At 43.4% G+C, this 12,630-nt stretch overlaps 2 protein-coding genes across 6 annotated transcripts in view; both read left to right on the forward strand.

Moving 5' to 3' along the window:
• The window catches only part of LOC102934043, an 85,633-nt gene extending 79,499 nt beyond the window's left edge, over nt 1-6,134 (forward strand). For all 5 annotated transcript variants that reach the window (XM_043541790.1, XM_043541789.1, XM_043541788.1 and 2 more), the window contains 3 exons: nt 239-343; nt 968-1,081; nt 3,717-6,134. In XM_043541790.1, coding sequence (XP_043397725.1) covers nt 239-343; nt 968-1,081; nt 3,717-6,061 — 2,564 coding nt within the window. In that variant the 3' untranslated portion in view covers nt 6,062-6,134. The remainder of the gene's footprint in view (nt 1-238; nt 344-967; nt 1,082-3,716) is intronic.
• Nucleotides 6,135-6,876: 742 nt separating this feature from the next.
• On the forward strand, nt 6,877-10,712 carry LOC119565453 (zinc finger protein 551). The gene has a single exon (XM_037891409.2). It carries the CDS (start codon nt 8,150-8,152, stop codon nt 9,065-9,067), a length of 918 nt encoding a protein of 305 aa, XP_037747337.1. The 5' UTR covers nt 6,877-8,149; the 3' UTR covers nt 9,068-10,712.
• Nucleotides 10,713-12,630: the final 1,918 nt, after the last annotated feature.

The raw sequence follows: 12,630 nt of genomic DNA on the forward strand, positions 1-12,630 counted from the left end.
AAGAGATATGAGAACACTTTCCAAAGTCTCCCGTTCTCTGTGAAACTGTCTTGGTGACTAATCTCTGCCTATGTCAGCACTTAATAGAAAGGGATGGCCAATCATGATGTAATTTCTAGTTTAGCCCTTGTGTGTTCAGATTAAAATCGCATCAGATGCTTCGTCAGAATAAGTCAGTGAGATATAAGAATAAAACACAGCATCTATTATTACCTCTTTCCATGAACCAATTATACAGTCTTTGGCTGTGACGTTTTATCGTGGATTAAACTAGAGGAACAGTCCTGTGCCGAGGATCAGGAACACTTTGGGGAAGGAGCGCTCTCTACAGACCCCTACGCTGGTGAGTGATGGGCTAAGCTGCCCAAACAGTGACTGAAATCCAGTAAAACTTTTGGTCCAGACTCTGGCTGGTCCCCGTACAGATGAGAAAGAGATTATAGTGCAAGGAGCCTTCTCCTATCCTGGCAGTTGCAGTCCTTAGTGCTGAGGTTGCTCCCTACTAGTCCCGAGTGAGCTGTACCCCCAAAAGGAGACAACATAGGTCCTTACCCCCTCTCCCCCACCACTTCCGCACTACCAGCAGGGCTGGCCAGCCACAGAGAGGAGTGCACGCTGCTCCCGCCGAAGGGCTGGTGCAGACTCTACTCCCAGGGAGCTCTCCTGAAGCAAAGCCTGGGGCAATGCTGTTCTGTACAGCTCCATTCTAGGCCCAGGCCTATCGGTACCACCTGCCCCTTTATGGACGCAGCCATCACCTTTGGATTTCCACCAATCTCAAGTTCTCCTGGCTCTGAACCCTTCTGCATTTATTTCCTGTGGATCTTCAGTGAAATGTTTGTAGCCAATCAGAATGTGTGTCTCCTCCAGCCCAGAAACAGCACTGGGTTACGATCAGTTGACATTTCCTTGTATAGTGTTTGTGGAGATCAGAAAAGCAATGCGTTCCTCTGTCTGTCGTGAACAGGGTGCCAAGCTTCTGCACGCTATGCTTCCTGCCGGAGGGACGTCGAGGAAGAGCCAAGTGTGCAGGATATGCAGGTCTCGGAGGAAAGGCAAATCCATACAGAGCTCTGCGCAGGTGAGATGGATTGTAACAACTTTGATAGGGTGTGAAATAGCTGGAAATCCTCTTTTCCTCAAATCCAGGAGACGATTTGCAATCTTGACACTGTCCAAATGCAACGATTACAAGAGAAATGCTGTTTCCTAAGCTTGACAGTCGCATGATGTAGTTGAGTTAACATGATCAGAATCTTCACTTTTGCTTTACCCATAATTCTTCGTTCAAAACTCTGAGCCGAGCATTGCATTAACACAAGATTTATTTTGCATTTAATTTCTTTTTACTTTTCTTTTTAAAAGACAGAAAAGAGGGAAAAAATAGGGGAGGAGGGAGAAGCTACCTGTGCTGCAATTGAGATGTGTCTGGCGGGTTTTTGCAACGCCGTGCATTGTTCGTTCGCAGCACTCAGTAAATATATCCAGTGCCTAGCAGCAGTATTGGACAGGGTGGCACAGTGTAAACTTTGCAGCTGTATTGAATCACGGACTAACTAATAGACATTTTTACCAGGGCTTTGGAGTGGAGCCCGGAGCTGGAGCACGGACCAGTGGAGCTGCAGGTTTTTGCCTGGAGCCGGAGCACAGAAAATCTTGACCGCTCCACTGCTCCAGTTTCTTTTTTCATTTTCAATCCAAATGAATGATATTCAGCAAGAAAGTCCTAAAGGTGCCAAAAAGTTTCAGATTGTATAACAATTGATATTAACACCTACTTTACATAATATGTCACAGTTCTTCTCACTTTGGCCGAAATCAAGATTTAATGTACAGATACAAAATTACCAAGTTTTTTAGAGATATGTTTTATTAAAGAATCAGATAATTGCAGTGTTGCCGGATGTCTGATAGACTGCTCCCACTCTTGTGCCGAGGTTAGGCGAGTACGTACTCGCGTAGATTAGTTAGATTAGTATGTGTTGATACTTCTTTTGTAAGCATTGATCAACGAGACGCACTGAGTGCTGCGATTACGGAAAAGTGTGACGCAAGACGCAACATTTAAGATATCGCAAACAGGTATATTGCAAAAAAAAATAATGTTTTTGTTTATTGATATATTAAGATATCGCAAGAGATATTAATCACTTAAGCTAATTTCTCACATGGGCTCCCGTTACTGGTACATTTGTACATGCTCCCATATCACTCTGGCGGACTTATTGTATATGCCATCTGTTCAACGGTCTTTTGGTGGTTGTAATTTTAAATCTACTGAAAAAGTCGTGTGCAGCATATAAATATACAGTAAACATTTTTACATAAATTGGGAGTGATTTTTGTGATATATCCAGAGTGATTGGAAAATGTCCAACACAACTTTGGGGGTGAATCCTTAGGTCATTTTAAGAAGAACGTTTCTGTGAACATGTGTCCTAAAATTCTTCCTAAGGGAGTTACAGTTCCTTCAAGGAGGTGATGAAAAGTTAATTTCTGATTAATATCTCAAAAATGCTTTAATATAAAGTAATGAAATTATGTCTGTCTTAGCATTAGTATGTGGTATCATATTACATTATCCAAAATTATTTAAACCGTAGGCATCCCGAACTGGCTGTTGGTCATTTTTATTTCATATTTCAAGAAAGGCTTGTCGTTGACTGCCCCTGGCTATGAGCAGTAATATTATGTTCCATAATAAGTTAATAATTTTTGGTTGTTTTTTATTATTACGTTTAAAATGTATGGTTCCAAAGTTGAAAAATAAATAATAAGTAAAATTGTTTGTATCATTCTAAGCATCTAAGCAGATTAAAATTTTTAAACAGTTTTCTCGGAAACGGTTAGTTATACAAAATAAATTAAGAGTACCGTTTTAATGATGTTTTAGCGTTAAATCATATTCCAGGGTCATATCTGTTAAACAGTCGAAGATTTAAAAAATATTAAATAAAATTGGCCCAGTCCCCCCAGTTCACGACGCCTGTGGTTTAAATAATGTTATTTGAATGCTGTTGTATGATAGAACGCTGGAAATCAACTTTAACGGGAAAGCAGATTCAAATTGCAAGCACCGTCCTTTTAGTAAAAAGAGCAAATTTTCAGAAATATGTTTTTCCTTCATCAGGCTGGAAACATCATACAAGATTGAACCTGTTATTTGCTCTATCTTGTATAATCTATACAGGCTGATGAAGCAAAAATTTCCAAAAATTTGCTTTCTTTACTAAAAGGACTGTGCTTGCAATTTGAATCCGCTTTCCTGTTAAAGTTTATTTTCAGCCTTGTAATGTGTAGCCTCGTTACTTCCCAAAAGTTAATGTTGTAGAACAGTGATAGCACGTACTAACGCTACGGCACGTACCACATTTCATTGCTATATCTATATTAAAGCATTTTTGAGATATTAATTAAAAACTTGTAAAATATTTTGAATATTTTTACAGCAAAATTTCATAAGAAAAACTAACTTGCAATTTATAAATAAAAATGTATATTATGTATATTAAAAATACTTCTTACTTCATTAAAACTGCAAGAAACATGTTAAAATATTAAAATATACTTTAGTAGTAATTTTGTGTAAAAAGAAAATGCGATCACTTTTTTGTCCAGAAAATCCAAAATAAATTTGAAGTACCTTAAGTGGTTAAGATATCACAAGCAGGTACATTATAAAAAAATGTAATGCTTTTGTTCATTGCTTTTCGAAGATCATAACAAGAAAGCTTTGGATGCGGTAGCAGCACAAGAAGATTTGGCCAGGGCTTCAACAAAAAAATCAAATCTGCCCCCCATGATTGATAGCCGATTTACGGAAAAGGATCTCAACGACGTCTTTACTTTTGAATTTGAAAACCCCAAATCTGGGCTTTTGCGAAAAGCAAAGAAGAAATCGGCAACGTGCAAGGTGGAAAAGGAAGTGAATGGCGAGCTCAAACCATGTAGCTTCAAGACAAGTGAAGCAAGTGCCGTGAAAAGTTTCAACCTTTGGCGGCATGTAAAACGTAACCATCCTGAAAACTATGCGGCTCTGGTTACAAAAAAGGACCAGGAAGATGAGGCAAAACAGAAAACTGATGCGGCTAAACGACGTCCATCTGGATCTTTGAAAACTCCCGGAGAAAAGATTTTTTGTGGAGCTTCATCTGAAAAGAAACCCAAAATTGAGCAAACAAAACTTGACTCATATTTGAAGTCCTCAAAGGTTACAGTCACCATGGATGCCAATACTTTCCGTGAAGGGCTGATGGAAATGGTTTGCTTGAGTTCAACACCGCTCACTACCTTCAGGCTAAAGAACAAAGGATTCCAAAAAATTGCAGGTGAAATGGGTCGGCAGCTTGGCGTTTCGACGGGGCACGATGCGGTTCGTCATTTAGTTGTCAGCACAGCTGAGTCTGGTCGCCAAGAGCTCAAGAAAGCTTTGGAGCAAAAACTGTGCTACCTGAAAATGGATGCGGCAACCCATGGAAACAGACATTTCCTTGCAATCAGTGCTCAGTACTACGAAGAAGGAAAAGATAAAGCTGTGGTAAAAACCTTGGACATAATCGACACTGAAGGGCAGCACAATTCTTCGTACGTGAAAAGTCAAGTAAAAGCTATTTTAGAAAAATTTGGGATCAGTGAAATGCAAGTGCTGAGCATCTGCGTTGACAATGCAGCAAACATGACGTGTGCCGTCAAAAATTTCAGCGAGGATAATGAAACCATTTCTACCTCTGAGAACACGGATGTGGACAGAACTGAAGCTATTTTGCCTGATGAAGGCACTAAAGGAATGGATGAAATCGAACTCAACAGGGATGCTGCTGCGCAATGGGTTAATGACCCCAGCCTCATACTTCCAACATGGCTTCATGAGGACGACTCAAAAGTCCAACTGATGAAGTGTGGTATTCACACTCTTCAGCTGGCAATCTGGGATGGCCTGAACAAAGAACATGCAAAGAAATTTCTGGCAAAAATTCGACAAGTCGTTGTCAAACTACGAACCCCAAGTATTCAAAGTGTTCTGCTTGATCTACATGGGGTAACTCAATCATTGGATACTGTGACTCACTGGGGTTCAACATTTGCGATGATTGATCGGCTTCTCGTTTTTCAATCTTACTGTGAACAAGTGACGGCTGCTGCTGGAACAAGAGAACTCAAGTTAACAAAAGCTGAATGGGACGAAGTGAAGAACCTGCGAGACCTCTTGGCAAAGCCAAACCAAACAACCGTGAATCTTCAAGCCGTCGATGTAACCCCGGGAGTTTTAATGAAGGAATGGCGAAAACTGTCAAAATTCTTGCAAGAAAATGGTGGACAAATTGCAGAAGGAATTCTATCCTCCATGCAGAAACGTGAAGAGAAGCTTTTTGACAATATTCATTTCCTTGCTGGAGTTTATGTTGACCCACGGTATCGGATTCTTCTTACCTCAAGGGAAATACCAAAGGCAAAGGAAGGGCTCCTTGATATTGCTCGCCGACTCGAAAAACAAAATCTATTGCTACATTTGAACTCGGCGAAAGAGGTTGAAGAAAACAAAACACAACAAAAGGAGTCCTCAACCATCGAATTTGCGTTTTCGGAAAGTTCACATCCTTCAGAAATAGCAAGCTGTTCTCAAACTTCCGTCTCCACTCTGAACTTGTTCGAGCGTCCATCCCTGAGACGTCTTCAACCATCACAGGGAAATGGAGATAATTCAAGCACGAATTCTTCAGATGATGACGCCTTCGAAAAGGAATTGGATAAACAAGAAAGACGCCGGCGAGTTTCTGCGATTCATAATTGTAATGAAGCGTTATTTGAGAGCAACTTTCGGGAAGATTGTGAGGCGATGGAGTCTATTGGTAGGCTGAAAGTTAAGTCTGTTTTTGAGGCCATTCACAGCTACCCACACCGCATTCAGGCTGCCTGTAGAATTGCTTCGAGCATGCCAACAACTCAAGCTGGTGTAGAGCGACTGTTTTCGGCTTTAAAGTTAATTTTAAATGGTTTGCGTCAGGGTGTGAAAGACGACTTGATTGCTGCAATAATTTTTTACAGAATGAATTATGAATGATTCTAGTTTGTATCATTGTTGATGACATTTAAATGGTTTTAAAAGTCTGAATAAAAATGTTTTTTTAAAATGACAGAATGCACTTTTTTATTTAGTTAAAAATTAATTTGAGTCGGAGAGCAGAGCGGAGCTGGAGCAGTCACTATTGGTGCTGGAGCGGAGCAATTCAAAAATTTGATTGCTCCAAATCCCTGGTTAAAACTGCGGCAGAGCAGACAGATGAAATCTCAGGAAGAACTGCCTCAGTGTAAGAACAGTAGGACAAAGGAACAGACACCTGGGGAGGTTGTGGAAGCTTCTTCACTGGAGGTTTTCAATAGGAGGCAGGAGAGCCATCTGTATTGGGTGGTTTAAAGACAACAAATCCTGAATCTTGACAGGGGGTTAGACTAGATGATCCTTGCGGTCCCCTCTGACCCTGTGGTCCTATGATTATAGCAGCCAAAGGTGTAACACGATCCAGTGGCTGGAAGTTGACGCTAGACAAATTCAGACTAGAAATAAGACACTAATTTTTAACAGTGAGGGTGATTAGCCATTGGAACAATTTATCAAGTGTTGTAGTGAATTCTCCATCACTGACAATTTTTAAATCAAGATTGGATGTTTTTCTAAAAGAGCTGCTGTATGTGAAACAGAAGTTAATTCAGGGAAATCCTGTAGTGGAATATAGGCAGTCAGAGGAGATGATCGCAATTGTTCCTTCTGACTTTACAATTGCTTCGAACATGCCAACAACTCAATCTGGTGTAGAGCAACTGTTTTCGGCTTTAAAGCTAATTTTAAATGGTTTGCGTCAGGATGTGAAAGACGACTTGATTGCTGCAATAATTTTTTACAGAATGAATTATGAATGATTCTAGTTTGTATCATTGTTGATATTTAAATGGTTTTAAAAGTCTGAATAAAAATAATGTTTTTTCAAAATGACAGAATGCACTTTTTTATTTAGTTAAAAATGAATTTGAGTCAGAGGTTGGAGCGAAGCTGGAGCAGAGCTGGAGCAATCACTGTTGGTGCCGGAGTGGAGCTGGAGCGAAGCAATTCAAAAATTTGATTGCTCCAAATCCCTGATTTTTACAGCACGTTTACAAAAAACACTTTTTATGCGTTATGACTTTACTGTTTAAAATACCCCTCCCCCCGTGTACCAAGCAGTTATTCCTCACTAAGGACTAGCCACATGTGAAATTTGTAAATTGGTGGAGCGCCATCAAGGTCAATGGAGGAATGACGATTATCCCAGCTGAGAATTTGACCCCACAAGTTTAAGATACTACTAAGCGCCAATATCAGCAGCAAAATTACAAAACTGAGAAGGTTAATTACATTTTTCTATAAATGTCCAGACAAATGTCACTCAAACTTGGGGAAGGAAATCTCCTTTGGTTTCAGACCATATATGAAAAGTTTCGGGGCAAAAGGGTAACTTTTGAAGACTGAGTTTCTGAAAATAGGATTATAATGGGAATAGAATTATAACCTTAACTAGATAGTTTTTGCTCTCCAGTTGTCTAGACCTTCTGGACTCAGCGCTGACCCTTCATACTCCCGGTACTTAAATACACCCTTTTCCCAGAGCTCCACCCAAAGATGTGAAGCTTCTCGTTTACAGACAAGTTTTCAGGGCAGAAATCTCCTCTCTCAGTTTAGATGCTAATGGTCTGATTTTCAGAAGTGTTGAGCAGGAAGGGGGCTGCTCTGCCGATTTTCAAATCGGGCCCTAGATCGTGTGTGCATGCACTCATTATTTATCTTGGGTAAAGTTTTCAAAAGCGCCTAAATTCCAGTTTCAAAAGTCTCTAGTAACTTTCCAAAATGGGACTAAGTTTCCTAAGCCACCTAGGCTCTTTTGAAAACTGTCCCCCTTGTCTACTTTATCGGCCACGTTCAATAAGCTGACAGGTTTAGTTTTTTCTGCATTGAGTCACTGAATGGCTGAATCAGCAGAGGTGGCTTTCTCTCGCTCACGCAGGCAAAGGGAGTGATGTCGCTGATTCTCTCTCTGTTGCTGCAGATGAGGTGATTGTGATTAAAACAGAGGTGCAGGAACATGAAGAAGATCCTGAAGACTTGGAGCCGCGTGACATGCTGTTGGGAAGTTCAGGGGAAAGTGTTTCCCAGAGTCTGGTTGCTACAACAGCTTGGGAGGGTCAGTGCGACTCCCTAACGCCGACAAGGAGCCTGGCAGGCACTGTCTTGGGGGAGCAGATTTCAGGTGGAAGAGATTTGGGTGGCACCAACCCTCTCCTCGTCCATCAGGCAAGCCACGCGGGAGGGAGGCCGTATATCACGTGTACGAAGGGTGGGAAGAGCTTCCGGCTGAAAGTGAGCTTTGGGAAACAGCACAGGAGCTGTTCCAGAGAGAGACCTTATCAGTGCACCGAGTGTGCCAGGAGCTTCCGGTGCCATTTGAAGTTCATCCGACACTATGCAAGCCACACTGGGGAGAGGCCGTATAAATACACCGGCTGTGAGCAGACCTACAGCCGAAAGTGGCTCCTTCTGAATCACCGACAAGTCCGCGTGGAGGAGAGGCCGTTCCAGTGTGTAGTGTGTGGGAAGAGCTTCCAGCTGAAGGGGAGTTTCCTCAGACACCAGTGGGGCCATGGGAAGGAGAATCCCCAGGACTGCATGGAGCGTGGCAAGGACTGTAGCTGCCTCGCCGAGCTCTGTGCGGGCCAGCAGCTCCAGGCCAGAGGGAGGGCCTGCCAGTGTGCTGAGGTCTGCTCAGAAGCAGCGTCTGCCCAATGGCCAGCGAGCGTGCTCTGGGGAGAGGCTGTTCCAATGCACCGTCTGCAAGAAGAGCTACAAGGTCAGGGCCAGCTTCCACATGCGTCTACAGAGCCACAAGACTGGGACGCCCTGCCAGCGTGCAAAGTGCAGGGCTGTCTTCCCAGGTACGATGCCACCACAGGATCAGCAGAGGGCAGACCAGACAGAGCAGGCTTCCCCAGGGCGAAGACTGGAGACCGGGAAAACACCAAGGAGTGGGATGGGGACTAGGTTGTAGCTAGCACGTTATGTCCAGACCAGTTCATCCCTGTGCTTGGTAGGCCTCAGGGCTGGAGTGTGGGTGGGGTGGGGCAGTTCCTGTCCAATTGTAAATGACCCTATTGGGCAGCAGTCTAAAGGGCTGCTCCCCCGGCATCTCATCCTCCCGCAGGCTCCCTGGACAAACCTGTGAAGAGCGTCTGATCTCTGCTCCACACCAGCTGACTAAAGTGTGCGAGATTGCAGTGCTTGCGGCAGACTCCCTCTTTGCTCACTCGACACTGCAGGGGAGGCAGGATATGCTGAAGGGCAAGTGGTGTAAAACCTGCGCATTAGCTTGCCAGAGCCTGAAGGAATCTGCATGCGTGAAAGGGTTAACTGCTGTGGTTCGGCAAATACCTGGCACCTTCCTGGTAAAAACCTGGGAGTGCTGAGTCCAGATCCTTCTTCCTAGGTCTGCCCGACTCCTCCGCTTCTCAGGATCATGCTCCCCCCACACCCCTGGAATGGTCTCCCTGTTCTCATCTGCACAGAGCCATTTCTCCTCTCCGAGCAACCCCTGCCCCTTCCTCCTCCTGCTAGTCAATAATCCCCACACCCGATCTGTTTTCCTGTGCCGTGTCTTGTCCTACTTAGCTGGTAAACTCCCTGGGGCAGCGTCCGAGTCTAGGTCTGTGCAGTGCTATCTGTATGCGCCACCTTGCTGTCGAAATGACTTCTAAAAGCATCAGACAGAATGTTCGCAAGCCTGCCCCACAGTTCAGGGTGAGCTGGGCTAGGGCTGGCGGGGAAGCATGTCTGGATCCCGGTGAGCAGAGTCAGGGCTAGGGTTTAGGTTAGATTCAATGGGGCTGAAATCTCATCAGCTGTTCCTGCAAGATTTGTGTCCTAATACCTGCCCTTCCAGCGGGAAGGTGTCGCTGTCCTGCAGCGCAGAAGCCCTTCTTTGCTGGCTCTCCTCCAATATAGGTTTCTTTTGGTCCAAGGTTCAGACGATAATCTTAACATTAGGGCTGCGCCTGTCCTGTCCTGTCCTCGAATTTTTATTGTTTAGGGGTTTTTTCTTTCCGTCTCTCTGTGTGGGTTTTTATCGGGACTTACGTTCTCACGTGTATAATGGCAGCTAAACTCCGTCATCGCTCACTGGTGGGAATGGCTGATGATCCTTCCCCACCATGAATGGTTTGCGGGGAATAATGGGCTGTTATGAACACTGAGAAGCTGAACTTGGGTAGCGTCAACGATTCTCCCGATGATGCTACGGTTTGGGAGCAGTTTCATAAATACTCTGAGCATGGAAATTCCAGGTTTGTGGTGGTACAGAAATGGCACAGGTTTTCTTAAGTAAGTGTATATTGCTTCTGATACCCCCCTCACCCCTTCCACTCACACTGGTGGTTCAATAACACCAGGTTACTTACTTCCCCTCTACTAGTGCTGGGTACCATTCTGGTTTCGCTTTTTGTACCATATGAGGTGGTGTTACTGGGTGGCCTGTATATAGTCTGCATCCTAATTGTCTTGAAATGGATATGCAAAGCTCTTGTCTGCCTTTCTTCTGTACCTCTTTTGTCTTGTAACCTGGATGACAAATCTGTCCTGTAACATTGTCCGTCTGACATTTATTCTAATAAAAAAAATTGTAACAAAAGTGAAATGGACATAAAACCTATTGATTCAAAAAGTAATTGTCCATTGTGGTGAGGGTTGGGTGTGGTGACTACAAAAACCAGATGGGCCTCTTTGGAGGGCTATGGTAAAAACACAGCATTCCTAGAGGTGAATTGCAAAGGGGATAGAAGAATTAGGTGTGCACCCTCTTACATTTCTTTATGGTGATGTATACAAAAGACCTGAAAGATTTTTGTTAGTTTCCAAAGAACATTTCTTTTTCCTGCTTGACGTCAAGTTTAGTCTTCCCTGTTTTTGTAGGGGTCTTTTTGGAAGAGCTAGACATGTAGATTGGGAGTTGTGTCAGCACTTAACTAAAAGAGTGAAAATGGTAAATATTTAATAGTGCTCTTTTCCCCCATCTGTTTTTGGTATTTGAGTTAAATGGCATGGAAGGTAATCGGGTGCTCCTGTTTTCCCTGTCTCATAAACAAGAGCAAGAGGGGATCAAGTGAATTGAAAGGCAATTAATTTAAACCTGATAAAAATAAATTCTGTTTTACACAACACATAATGAGCCAGTGGAACTCTCTGCCACAAGATATTGTCAATGCCAGTTTCTTAGTAGGGTTCCAGAAGCATGATTCAATGCTTATACAGATAATGAGAACAGCCACAGTTACCCTTGTTAGGATAACAAGATATAAGGGATCTAAACACTCTCTTGTTTCAGGGAATTTATTCTCCCTCCTCCCCAATTTATTATTTATATTCTGGTTGAGCCTACAGGCCTCAATCAATGATCAAGGTGCCAGTGGATAAGCTTGTCACGAACTGCCTGGGATTAAGAAGAAGCTTCCACTATGGAAATTGTTGCTCCCCTGAAGGAGCTGGTACTGGTCGCTGTCGGAGATGGACCCCTGGACGGGGATGGAGAACTGGTCTCATCTGGAAAGGCAGTTCTTTTGTCTCAGACTTCAGTCTTCAAGACAGTATCTGAGAAGCAGCACATTTCAATCCAAAACCATAGCTCACCTAATAGTTACAAATCGGAGAGCAAAAATAAGCACCTGAAATTATCTACAAAGCGTCATGTCTTGGTGCGTAACTTTAAGTCTGAGTAGTCCTATTGAAATCATAGTTATGAGTTGGTAAAAGTTAAGGCCTATAATGCTGTGGTAATCCAAAACCAGCCAACCAGAGCATGTGTTTCAGAATCTGGTGTTTCACTTACTCAGGTTATGGCTGCAGGTCTTATGATTGCCCAGATAACCTTGGAAACTTGAACTGAATGTAAGGGCTTGTCTTTGTGTGCACCACTGTAGTGCTTTAGCACCAATGTGAGAGTTTCTCGCATTGGTGTCGTTAATTCATTTCCTTTAGAGCAGGGGTTCTCAGACTTTTGTACTTGTGACCCCTTTCACACAGCAAGCCTCTGAGTGCAACCCCCCTTATACATTAAAAACACTTGTGTATATATATTTTACACCATTGTAAATACTGGAGGCAAAGCAGGGTTTGGGGTGGAGGCTGACAGCTCGCAACCCCCCCATGTAATAACCTCGCAACCCCCTGAGGGGTCCTGACCCCCAGTTTGAGAACCCCTGCTGTAGAGGCAGTAGTTATGGGGGTGGGAGAAGTTCTCATGCCAACATAGCGCTGTCTACGCGAGGCGTTAGGCCAGTGTAACTACATGGCTCCGGGGGTGGATTTTTTCACACCCTGAGTGACATAGTTAGACTGATATAGGTCTGTAGTGTAGACCTGACCTAACTCATGTGGTGTGGCTTTCTTGTGTTGGCAGACTGTCTGAAACCACTCACCCCATACATCTGTATAGGGTGCTGTCTCTGGATCCTAACAGTGGTCATTCAAATGTAAAAACCATTGTGTCTGCTACTCATTTTAGCAGAAACATCAAACTACTGTGCTTATCCTACAGTCCCAAACTGCCTCTAATGTCT

Source organism: Chelonia mydas, chromosome 2 (assembly GCF_015237465.2).
Source record: "Chelonia mydas isolate rCheMyd1 chromosome 2, rCheMyd1.pri.v2, whole genome shotgun sequence".
NCBI lineage: Eukaryota > Metazoa > Chordata > Testudines > Cheloniidae > Chelonia > Chelonia mydas.

Excerpts from the sequence above, each read along its gene's own strand:
- LOC119565453 (XM_037891409.2), top strand. The coding sequence starts at position 8,150 with ATGCTGTTGGGAAGTTCAGGGGAAAGTGTTTCCCAGAGTCTGGTTGCT.